Consider the following 12,584-nt stretch of genomic DNA (forward strand, 5'->3'; position numbering starts at 1 on the left):
ACATTTACAGCTGCTTTTTTATATTGGTTGGCAAGAATATACCATTTTTGGGCCACAAGTAAATGGTTTGGATGGTGCAGATGAGAGATTTGATTTTAACCCCCTTTGCGTCCATTAAATCCAGTTCTACTCAAGTAGGTCCTTTTCAATGCACGTTGATTTTAATTCACTTTCCTGCCCCTAGCTCTGGATCAAGGGGGCAAACCTCAAAATAAATGTCTGTCCCCCTTCCCCCCATACCCTCCCCCCGAGTCCTCTTTGTAACCACAATGAACTGCTGCATTCACCTACCCTCAGAGCAATTCCTCCTTCTACCACCCAGTCCTTTTGGCAGGATTTTTGGTGTCCAGACTCTAAGGGTACGTCTAGGCTGTTTAAAAAAAATTAAAAATTAAACAGCAAAACCAAACCTGTGGCAACGAGTCTCGGCGCTTGAGTCTACAAGCTGGAGTTTGCGGGGCTTGCGTTACCCTGCTAAAAATTGCCTTACTGCTGTTTCAGCTCGGGCTCTGAACCCTCCCCCCCTCACTGGGCTTCAGAGCCTGAGCTGGAACAGCTACCTGGCTATCTTCAGCACCATAACTTAAGCCCAGATCTGTAGGTCCAGGCTCCGTGGCTCACTTCTGGGGTTTAGTTTGGCTTTGGTTTTTTTGCAGTATAGAAGTACCCTAAAGGGTTCTGTAAAATTGTATGCAATCCACTAGATTGTCACCCAAACCTTTTCCAAGCACCATCTAGAACGAAAGTGTGGTCACGTCTCAGATTGCCACTACTGTTTTGAATCTAGGGCTTGACTCTCTTTCACTGGTGTAAATCAGGAGTAACGCCACTCAAGTCAACTGAATCGGTCCCCCTAATGCTCACTCAACATGCTCATTTACAAATGCTTTTAAAGTGGATCCGTGAGGGTGTCTGTGTTTACATCTGGCATGCCAAGAATCTCTACCGCAGACTTCAGCTTACATAATATGTCGAAATTGGTTTTCTCATTAGCATTGCAAACTTCTGAAACAAGCTAGAGATTGATCAACTCTCTGTGATGTTTGCATATAGAAACGAATGGGGGAATGTTCCTTAAGAAAGATCCCATTTCCAACAGAAAGGCAAATGATTTCCAGTTGTAGCTCAGACTTAATTAATTTTAATGTCTTTGCAAAATTTAAATAAAAATCAAAACGGAAGTATGGAAATACATCCCACCATGATGAGAATCTGCTTTAATATTCTGTAGGCTCACAGGTTATTTGCACCAGCGATTCTCAGTGAACTAATTCTTTCGCCCCATTATTTTCATGGCCGAGGCTGAGACATCAGCCCATTCTTTTAGCAGACTGCAACCTCCTTTAACCCTCTGAGGCAAATGGCTCAGTGTTTGTATATATTTCAGGCATGGTATCTCAGACTTTCACACAGTGGATCCAGAAAGTCAAGGAGATCATGTGATAGTTTGACGTAATAGCCGAGCATCTACAATGTGCTAGGTACTACACAGGCCGGGAAGGAGGCAAGGGGTGTTATCCCAGATGCATTGAAATCAGTGACAAAGCTCCCAGTGACTTTAAGAGGAGCATTTTTAGGTTTATGGTAACTGACCCAAGGAACCTACAACCAAAGGCTCCCCGTCCTGAAATGGGAGCTTCAGTGAGACTCTGCTTGGATGCTGGGGTCCGTGCTAGCAGATTCCCTGGAAGCACTGTGGTCTAAATAAGGAACTTACAGTCCAAATAAACTTTCTCCTCCAAGAATTTCCCTGTGTAATACTGATCTGTATCTTGTGAAACAACCTAAAGCGGGGGAACCTCTCACCCCAGGGAAAACTGACACTGAGTTGGGATCATATTACAAGAATGGGTCTGAGCTTTTTCAGGATTGAAGTTTCAAATATAATGGAATTTCATGGGTTTTTTCCAGAGTTTAACTTAAAATTGGGCAAGAGGAAGCCATTGAAAAATGCCTCCTTAACAGTATATGTGTGTGTGTGTGTGTGTGTTTGTTTTCTGGGGCATCTGTCCTGAACATTATCTGGAGACAGGGCTGTCCCTAGGGGGGTGCGGGGCCAGGGGCAAATCAGCCTGTATGGGGCCCCCCTTAACATTTTTATACAGGTGAAATCTGGTTACAGTGAACTTCAAGGGCAGCTCCTGGCCGCAGGTTAAATATTGATAGCGCCCAGCTGTATAATTATAATGTTGTTATATTATATTGTAGTTCTTTTTTATAATTAAAATGAAATTCATATAATTAAAAACCACCAGTCACAATTAGTGTCGCACTGCTTGCATTCTCAAATCCACCTTCCTGGACTTCCTTGCAGCAAACTCACTTCCCAGGTGCCCATGGTCTCGCTACCCTCCGTGGGTTTTTTAAAACTGTAATTACACATTTGCAACACTGAGAGTTCATGTCTCTGGAACTGGGTGGCTCTTGGAGAGCCTATATGTGCCCTAATGCTGGAGAACCAGGACCCTCCAGCATGGAGGAGGGGATCTAAGATCTATTTTCTCTGGTGGATGGGAGGGGGCTAGGAGGCAGAAAAGCAGATGGATGACCCTAGTCCTGGTGGGTGGTAGAGAGAACAGAGTTGTGGGACCCCAGGTCTTGGTACTGCGGGGAGGGGGACCCCAAGGCTGGAGAGCTGAAAGGCAAGGAGGACCCTGAGGCAGGGGGGTGATAAGAGCTGGTGCTGGCCTGAAGGTGGCATTGAAGAACACCACCCAGTGCCTGGATAGAGGAGAAAGGGCAGTGGAAGCGAGAGGTGTGGGGCACTGGGGGGACACCAGTGCTGGGCGACGGGCGAGGGATGATGGAGACTACTGGCTGGCACTCACCTGTGCTAGGGGTGAGGGAGCCCCCTGTGCTGGTAGAGGGTCCTTCCGGAAAAGGGAAGGGTCCGTCTGAGGTGGAAGGGCAGGGTCAGGGTCAGCCTGCCCTGGCACTAGTGGTTGGGGGGTGCTAGGACTCTGCGGTGTCAGGCAACGCCGGGAGCCAGCAGAGCAGGAGTGGGCTGGGGCCAGCTTGCTTGCTGCTGCAGCCACCGAGACTGAGCCCGAGCCTAGGGGGCTGCGGGCAAGAAATAAATGCCCAGACCGGTGAGTTCGGGGTGCAGATCTGACCCCTGCTGCCTGCACCAGGCCCCCCCTGCTAGCCTCCTGGGCCGCCCTGGCCTCCCCGTGGCATTCCTCCCCAAAAGTGTGGGGGGCCCCCAAAGCACGGGGCCCAGGGCAGTTGCCCCAGTCTGTTATATGGGCGGGACAGCTCTGTCTGGAGAAGTCGTATAAAGAGGAGCATTCTCACAATATTTCCAGCTGAGTTAGTCTTTGATGGGATATTGAGAAGGAATACAATGCCAACCGCTAACTGGCAGGGGCTGGAAGGCCTTTCCCTAGAAACAGTTCATTCCATAACGGTCCACTATGAGGTTTCTTATGCCTTTCCATGAAGCAACAGGAGTCTAGCTGTAAGATGTACCAAAGCATTTTAAAATGCAACCAGTTTTCATACTAGCAAGAAAACTGAGTTGTTCATGATCATCGTGGAAAAGAGCATGCACAAGCAAGAGATCTCAGCTGGGAGTTCAATTAACCCAAGAGACTGGGTATCCTCCAAAAGCCTTGAACAACTGTGTATGAGGTGGAGTGGCAGAGAGAGCTTCATAAATAGTAATGGAAGGACATGGATTATTCCCCGTTCAGTTACAGTGGGGATTTTGGATGGTAACTTTTATGTGTTCCTGGGTCATCTTTTCACATCGTATTGAATATCCCTGTGTTGCACTTTATTACTGTGCTGTTCATATTGAAGGGAAGCTGCTTCATTTTCAGTCCATCTTGAATGCCATATACGACGCCATTTATGTATTGTCCTGTGTGCATTCGTTAGTTGATACAGTGCATTGACACTATGCCTCAATGTGGTTACGTTCATACAAAATGGGTCATATATAATTTCTACTTCCCTCTCTCTTTCCTGCTTTGCCATCTCTGAAACACAGAGAAGTGATAAAGCCCCAAACTCCTATGGGTGGAGGGGAAAGGAAAGAATTGTTCCCCAACACCCACTACTTTCATGTCCTAAAATGACCACTTGTCTAGTTAAGTAAGAATGCACTTTCTGCGTTTGCACTGTTTAGGTCCTTGTCAAAACCTGTATTCACTCAGTATGTAATCCATTGCTCCAGATTAGAAAGCCATTCAGTGTGCTGATTGAAGGTGCAGTGGAATTTGAGTGCTCCCAAGTGCTGCAGATCACAGGAGTTGAGATTGCTGTTTTATTTGGATGCCTGGGGCTCCAATTACCACCCTACATCTCATTGGTCAAATACTTCACTTACCTTTTAAATACACCAAGCACTGGAGCTGCATTGTAAAGTCTCTCGCAAGAGAACTCTCTACACACTCTATTTCCCATAAATAATAATGTCATTGGCCAACCTGGAAGCGTTGTACCTTCATGGGCCATGCTTGCCGAAAGGGCAACATCACAGACTGCAGCATCGCTCACATTAACATGGAAAGGTCTGGTAGGCAAAATACCTACCTTACAACAAACTTTTGGGTATCCACTGTGTTTGGGGTTGACTTAAGATCAGGCCTGTGAGAGAGTGCATGGCTGGAGTAGCTTAAATCTAATCATCCAACTAGGGCAACCTCCTTCATTTTTGTCCTAGAATGTCCCAATAAAGAGAAGGCCTGCTTCTCTTCTCATTCCTACCAGTGTAATTCCAAACCCACCCTGGGAAGTTAGTGGGGTTATACTGATGTAAAATCAATGGCCAAAGTATGGTAGCTCAAATTCTGCTCTCAGTGTCTTCAGTAGTCGAGTTGCACTGGTGGAACACAACAGAATCTAGCCCAATGCCTCCCCTGTGCTGGAACTTTCTCCTGTCCAGCTTTTGAAAGCAAATGGGTTTCAATCTAGCTTTGCAGACTTGTTGTCACACAGTTGACGTCTCTATGTGAAATATAATAATGCATCTCTTGTCCTCAAATAAAAGAGTGTGTTTTCTTGTATTAATTTGCCTTGTTTTTCTATAAAGTCACAGGAGCATGTGTCAGCGTATGTTTATTGCAGTGTACAGTGAAGACTTCAGATACGAAGGTTCAGGGAGTGGTAGGCCCTTGTGTGAGATGGAGGAGAAGCATGCAAAAAGGGCCGTTCAGTATTGGAGTCGGTGCAAAATGCCACTGTTGTGATCTGGGAGCACTTTACACCCACTATGCACTGGTATAAATGACAATACAAGGTGAACGGTTGAAGAATCACCCCCACAGACTAAGCAATGAACCAAGTCCTTTGCCCAAAAAGACAAGATACACGGGTGCTTTATACTTAGCCTGTCAAAGGTTAACCAGCAAGGGATAAAATAAAATGCTCAGTGTAGCAAGTTCCACTGCTATGGGCTGGTTTTTCTTTTGCCTCTTGTTTAACTGCGGAGAGGGAACAAATGTGAGGAACTGATGTTTAGGCCAAAGAATGGTGAGCTGTGGAGGGACAGAGCCCGGTGCTGCAAGGCATGGGGAACTACGGGTACGGCTACGTTGCAATAAAATGTGTGGCACCAGGTCTCAGAGCCTGGGTCAATTGACTCAGGCTCATGGCTCAGGCTGCAGGGCTAAAAATAGCAGCGTAGACGTTCGGGGTTGGCTGGAGCCTGGGCCCTCAGACCCACCCTCATTGCAGGGTTTGGGACCCTGGACTTCTGCCCAAGCCCAAATGTCTACACTGCAATTTTCAGCTTCACAGCCCGAGCTCGAGTCAGCTGACCCGGGCCAGCCGCAGTTCTGTCATAGGTATTTTATTGCAGTGTAGATGTACATCGTGTTCCTCTTTCCGAGAGAATTCCATGGAAGTGCTATAAAAATCCCATGTATCCAATCTGTGAGCTGGTCTCAATGTGTTTATCAGATGTAATTAATATACAATCTTGCTATCTTTCCCCCTTTATCTGGTTGGCACAGGTACGGGATTCATATTTCAGGTTTTGGACAATGAATTGAGTAGAACTTTTTCCTACTTTTCTTATACCAAAGAGAAGCTGTCAAGAAAAAATAAGTTCTATCAACCCTGTAATGTACTGGACAACCTCAACACCCATTAAAGCCCAGGAGGATTGGAGGTGCTCAGCACTTTCACGACTGGGCTCCTCTATGTATTTAATGTACGCGAGAATCTGTGCAGATCGACAGAATATAGATCTGTCTAGATACAGTAAATATCCAAAGTGCCCCATTAACAACATCATGACTCCTACCAAGTGCTCTTTTTAAAATATCATTGATCTGAATCAACCTTTAGTCTTAGCACAAACCCAGTAGAGAAGAGAGAAAGCTTCTTTCCTATAGCATGTTCATAAAAAAAAAAAAAAAAGCAATCCTGCATTTACTATGGTGAGTAATGAGCTACATTTTATAGCACACCATAGTGGTAACTACACCACAACAAAGCATTCTTCTTCCCACCAAGGGGAAAGTATTCAATTTCTTTACTTAGCCTGTGTGTAGTCATTGTCTAATAATATGACCATTTTGCCATCCCCCTGCAAATAAGGTTGAGGCTGCTGCCTGATTGGTATATCATCTCACTTTCTCTCAGCATTGATTTTCTTGCTCTCCTTATTTGCTTCATAAAAAGAGAGACAAGGAGCTGGTGCTCTCTCTACTGAGAAGCTTTTGGGGAGCCTTTATTTTTAGTATGAGACAACCTTTGCTTTATTTCAGGAGAGGGAAGTTGGATTATAAATCCTTTTGTAAATGTGTATGGTGATATTTGCTCCGGTAAGTTTATATAAATGTGTGTGTGTAACTGTACTGTTTTGGAGGGGTGGTTAGATGATTTTGAAACCTCCAGTTATATCAGGTTTGGTTTCTTTTCATTCACATTCTGACCCCCACTGATCTGTGCTTCTCCTGAAATTCATGTACATGAAGATATTTCCATTTTATATTTTGCTTCTCATAGTGGGGAAAACTATGTTGGAAAACTTATTCTGCACTTCATTATAATGTAGAGGGAGTGAGGTTGTAATAGGGAAGGGATTGTGATTGAGCATTTTACTTTTGGCATTTCAAATCGAAGAGTCTTTAAAAAATAGTGCAGCTGCGCTTGAGGGGTTTTTTTGGGTTTATTTTTTTAAACCATTAGGAACTGGTTAATACTGATTGAACTGAAGCATGTGAATACCAGACTGTACTTTTGTGAATATGTAAGAAAAATATTGTTGATTAGCAAGGAGGTGTTGCTGATTTTACAAATGTATTAATGAAAACTAAGGTAATCTTTAAAGGAAATAGCCAGACAGCTTTCTTCTTGCAGAGTGTAAGGTCATTACACAAGTTGGTATACTGTTGCTTTCCCGGCTCCAGCTTGTGAATAGCAATGATTGCCTCATTCCTTAGCATTCTGTCTTATTCATATACCTCCTTGCTCACCTGTAAATAAGAAGACATTGTCTTTTTATTTGTCTGTAAAGTGCCATGTACTTGGATGGGGCAATATAAACAGTGATGATGCCCATGTACCTAAGCAAGATAAAAAAATGTTCACCATTATTGGATTGATGAGGTTGCATGGTAAACGTCTGAATTTGTAGCATTAAATTAATTCATGCATTGGTCCCATGACTCTTTCATATTAGAATTAGCTAAATATGAGTCATTCTTCATTTGATGCTTAGTGTCCCAAAAGTCTTGAAAAAGTCCTGATAATTGTTATACAGCTACAGATTGATTGCTGTCATAAGAATATGTATGAAGAAATACATGTTTGTAATATCAAAATATTAGTTCTGGTATAAGCTCATTACTATCATGATATCAGTCATAGGGAGGGATTCTGGTAATGGAAATGGAAGCAGAGTTTGATAGGATGTCAGATAATCATAGGTGAGGTTATATATTAGTAGTGAAAGTTTAAGATACTGTGTCTATTAGTCTCAGGTGAGCTCTTTCAGAAAAGAAATTCAATTAGGCAATAAATGCTTTGCAATCTCAGAATCTGCTTTTGAAGCTATTTAAACGTTTTTCAGGATGAATTTGTTACTCATTCCTTCTTCCCCTGCATACGCAGAAATCAATATTCATTTCCGAAGGTTGCCACTGTGCCACTTGTACTCAGAGCTGCAGGGTTTGCTATTGATTTGGAATAATGCAATTGTAAGGACACATTCCTTTACATTTAACAAGAGAAATGATGTCGTGTATAGGACACTGAAAAATACAAGCAAAAGCTGGGCAAACCCAATCAGATATGATTCCTTTTGAAAATGATCCAATGTATACCATTCTTAGTCACTTTTGAATATTTAGCCTGTTAGCAATTTATAAATACTGTGTACATTTATACCTGCTGCCCGTTTTCCCATAACTGCACTCTTTCTGTACAAGAAGACTCATTTCTTAAGGTTGTAGAAGATGGTGTATATCAAAATAAATATCCAGTCACTTTTTTCAGAATCGCTATGTTTCTTCTGCTAGGGAAGGGTCAGTAGCACAAATCATGTACAAGCTGCAGAAAGCCAGGTGAACCAAAAAGGTAATATTCAAAGAGAACATTGGGTGGCAATCGGGGGGAAAAGTCTTGGTGATGTGAAACATCAGACATGGTTGGCACTTTGAATACCCTCAGAAGCAAGGATATCTAGAGCTTAGGATCAAATGTCTAATATCTAATCACAGTGGGGGTTCTCGGCTTATCCTTTACTTTGAATATAAGGCTCATGAAACACACCCGATTGAGAGCCCTGTTCTCTGAGGATCTCTATACAAAGAACAGCAGTAGCAGGGGTAGCATTAGAGTAAGCTCCACAAATTCGGTGCAGCCCTGTCTTCCAGGGATATATATAGGGGTCAAAAGATAATTAATTCCTATTCAGCCACTGGCTACTCTATCAAGTGAAAGTCACGAGAATTTATGTACAGAAAAGGAAAAACTTTTCTATTAGGAAAAACTTTTTCACTAAGAGGGTGGTGAAACACTGGAATGCGTTACCTAGGGAGGTGATAGAATCTCCTTCCTTAGAGGTTTTTAAGGTCAGGCTTGACAAAGCCCTGGCTGGGATGATTTAACTGGGAATTGGTCCTGCTTCGAGCAGGGGGTTGGACTGGATGGCCTTCTGGGGTCCCTTCCAACCCTTGTATTCTATGATTCTATGATTAAAAGCTCTCTGGGTTGGTTTTCATGGCTCTCACTGAGCCCTTTACAGCTGGCTACTAAGCCACCTGGGTTTCCAAGGGCTGGGGTTCAAAAGATGTGGTCCAACGCATCGTTTTTTAAGTCTGTGAAGCTATGCTAAATGAGTGTTTCTATAAGATATGTGGCATATCCTGAATAATGAAGGAGTGGAGTCCTATAGAGGTATTATTGGCCCGCTTTCAGACGGCTTGCACAGCTCGCTCATGGCTTGGTCAGTCACCACATTCTTTACCATCTCAAATTCATCCTTTAAAACCTGTATAGCACTCCACACCATCATGTACTTGCTCACACATGCTTCTGGCGATCTGTAGCATTATAGAGAGAGATATGGCTATATAGACATATATGTATAATGATGGGTGTGCATACATAACCATATGTGTGTGTATCTATTCTTCCAGCACAGTGGCTGATTTTAATGAGATTGTATAGTTTTGCTAACGGCTCAGCCGCTTTGCTCTTCCCTTCCTTTGGCGCTCTTGGATATATAATATCCAGTGTTAGTGACTTGTTGCTCAGCCTTTAATTTATCTGTGTGGTGTGTGTCCACACATTTATCTGTGTGGTCCAGCACATTTCACTCTTGCCACTGTAATCTCTGACAGTGCTTCATCTTTATCTACTGGCAAACAGTTGGGGGGGCTGGGTCTGCTTCCCGCTAATCTATCCCCACTGTGAATGCTTCTCATTTTTCAAACTTCTAAGTGGTTTTTAGCAGCTGCCAGGAAAAATATTACTTTCTTTCCCCCAAAATTCCCCTGGGCTGAAGTGCAGATCAGGATTCAGTCCTAGATCAGGGCCATCTTAACAGCTCAATACTTCAGTCCATCCAAAATATAAATGTGAAGTTTATGCCATTGGGATTGTGAGAGTCACACTTTCTCTCGCTGATTGCATGGGGGGAGGAGGGGAAGTATTTGGGCAATTTGTGGAGGTTTCTAAAGTTTTAGTTAGGTTTTTCTGTTCCCCTGATGCCTGTCCAACCAACTGCGTGGTAACTAAAGGAGCCTGGTGAGATGCAAACAATACCAATAGCAAAACATTCAATTCTACAATTCCTCAGATAATTGTTGCCTACAATGTGAGGCATACACAGCAGGCAGGGCCTTATCCTGGAAACATTTAGGTAGGTGAGTAATGTGACTCTTGTGCATTAGTCCCATTGAAATTGGTAGTATTTCTCTTGAGTAAGTTATTTACATGCATAAGTGTTTGGAGGATTGGGCCCTTAGGCCCCAATCCTGCATGGATTCCACATGAACAGACCCTGTGCCCCCATGGAGTTCTTATTACAGGATCAAGGCCTTGGATTGGGACCTCAGGTTGGGACATTTGTATGTTTGTTTGGCACCCAGCACAACAGAGCCCCGATCTCTGACGGGGCCCGTAATTGCTTCCACAACACAAATAATAAATGTTGTGTGCAATTAAGGTTTCATGGGCTCCTGTATGGGATCAGGAGCATAATTCACTCCTGGCTCCATTAATCCTGAGTAATGCAGCTGTCAAGGAAGCATGCAGATAAAACGTTTATCTGGCAACACCCCATCATGTGCATTCTCACCCCAGCCATACACGACACACACACTCTATAGACAGCCTGGGGAAGACGGTGGCAACTATCTCCTGCCCCATATGTTGGTGTGAGGTGGAGTACCATTGGCCCTGCAGGAGCTCCCCTGTGTTGTGTGTATGATATACACACATACGGTGTGTATACACATACCTACCTAGGCTAGTGAAACTGTTCAATACGTCCTTATTTTTGTACATTGTTTTCATGTTTTGTTTCGATTTTCTTTCTAACACCCACTTGACCTTCATTTGCAAAGGTGGACAGTGCGCGTCCCATGGGGTGGAATTCAGTCCTTAAGTGCCTCCTGAACTCCTCTTGACTTCAATAAGTGGGAGTGCAGGATTGGGCCCACAGAGATTTCAGGGTGCTATAAAAGTCCTCTCCCTTCTGTGTTCCCCTCTCATCATGTTCAACTTCCCAGTTTTGTCGAAGGCCTGAGACATCGTTGAAGCTTGGTATATTTATCAGGTGAGTTAATTTTAAAATGAACACAACTGTCAATAACCTTCCCAAGCACTTTGGCATAAACAAAGCTGATGCACTGCAATACACTCACAAGCCTTTAACATCTGGGCACCAACAACTCATTAACTGACTGATTTCATACGAGGGAGTTGGAAGATTAGGGTAAAAAGGTGATCACACTTGCGTAGAGTCGGTGTGTAGGAAAGATCCTTGTTAGCATCAATAGGAGTTTCACCTGAGTGTTGAATGATACTGTCAGTATATACATTTTGTGCCCAGATCCTGGGGTTCTGGCTTTTATGCACCCAGTCCAGCTAGGTGGCTTTAACCCTCTCTGTGCTTCCTGACCGTGGGACCATCAGGCTAGGTATTCCGCCTTAGATAGATAACTCAGCCTCCTGTTGTGGCATTAACAAACCAGAAACTGATGGAAGAAAAACCACGTATTTGCACATTTCACTTAAAATGGGTCAATTTCATAGTAATATCTTTTAGTATGTACAGTGCCTAGAACAATGGGTCCCTGATCAGGGCCTCTAGATGGTACCATAAGGCAAATAATAAGTGCTAATAAGTGTCTCACTGGCTATCATCTTCTCTTAGTGAGAACCACTATAATTAGCTCTTCTCTGTTTCTGAATTTACAGCATGCTCAATTGCAGAGAAGCCCATATTGATGCATTATTGGTTTTAAACAAGTTCTTGCTCTTTCCCATATCTGGCAAGAGTTGAAGCATATCGGGAAGCAGCAAAGAAAATGCACGACTGTTAGCAGTAAAAATAAATAAAAGGAAGTCTGATTATTTGAGATTGCAAATATTTCAAAACAGAAAGTAAAAATGATAATAGAATTAGGGAGAATTCAAGTGAGGGTGGGAGGTTTGCCATATTTCTTGTGTTCACAAGCTATTGTAGCTGCAGGATTTTTCTTCCTCCCCCGACTTTAAATATTAAACCTGAATAAAAATCTGTGGAAAGAGAAAGAGCCCAAGAAGATGTGTTAGGAGAAAAGTCGTGAGGATGAAGCTGTGGAGGATATAGGGGTGACGTAAGCAGGCAGTATATAATGCCTCAAAAGCAGAGGATAAAAGGAACTTTTCCAATTTTTAAGAACCCCATTACTCTTAGTATCATTCTGTTTAAAAATTAGTCAAGTTTTGAGCTTTACAAGGCAATATTGAGAGTGAAAAGAATGAAAATTTCTTTGTGGAGTGGATGAAGGAGGGGCTGAGATATACAGGAGGAAAAAAGTTTTGCAAATTTTGCAAAATTTTCTTTGCTTGAAACATATTCTCATCACTGAATTTGGTCTGCTGGTTAGATCATTAGCATCCCTGGGCTGGGCCAGGTA

The 12,584-nt window shown here is 43.2% G+C and overlaps 1 protein-coding gene across 6 annotated transcripts in view; it reads left to right on the plus strand.

The window, feature by feature from the left end:
- Nucleotides 1-12,584, plus strand: part of SYNPR (synaptoporin) — a 177,626-nt gene that overhangs the window by 92,427 nt on the left and 72,615 nt on the right. Inside the window, exon 1 of one of the 6 annotated variants that reach the window (XM_048859028.2) lies at nt 6,477-6,773. The exons of the other annotated variants lie outside the window; for them this stretch is intronic. Within the exon in view, the coding sequence (XP_048714985.1) occupies nt 6,750-6,773 (24 nt within the window). The 5' untranslated portion in view covers nt 6,477-6,749. Of the gene's footprint in view, nt 1-6,476; nt 6,774-12,584 lie in introns of those variants that run through there. 6 annotated transcript variants of the gene reach the window in all.

Source organism: Caretta caretta, chromosome 7 (genome assembly GCF_965140235.1).
Source record: "Caretta caretta isolate rCarCar2 chromosome 7, rCarCar1.hap1, whole genome shotgun sequence".
Classification (NCBI taxonomy): Eukaryota; Metazoa; Chordata; order Testudines; family Cheloniidae; genus Caretta; species Caretta caretta.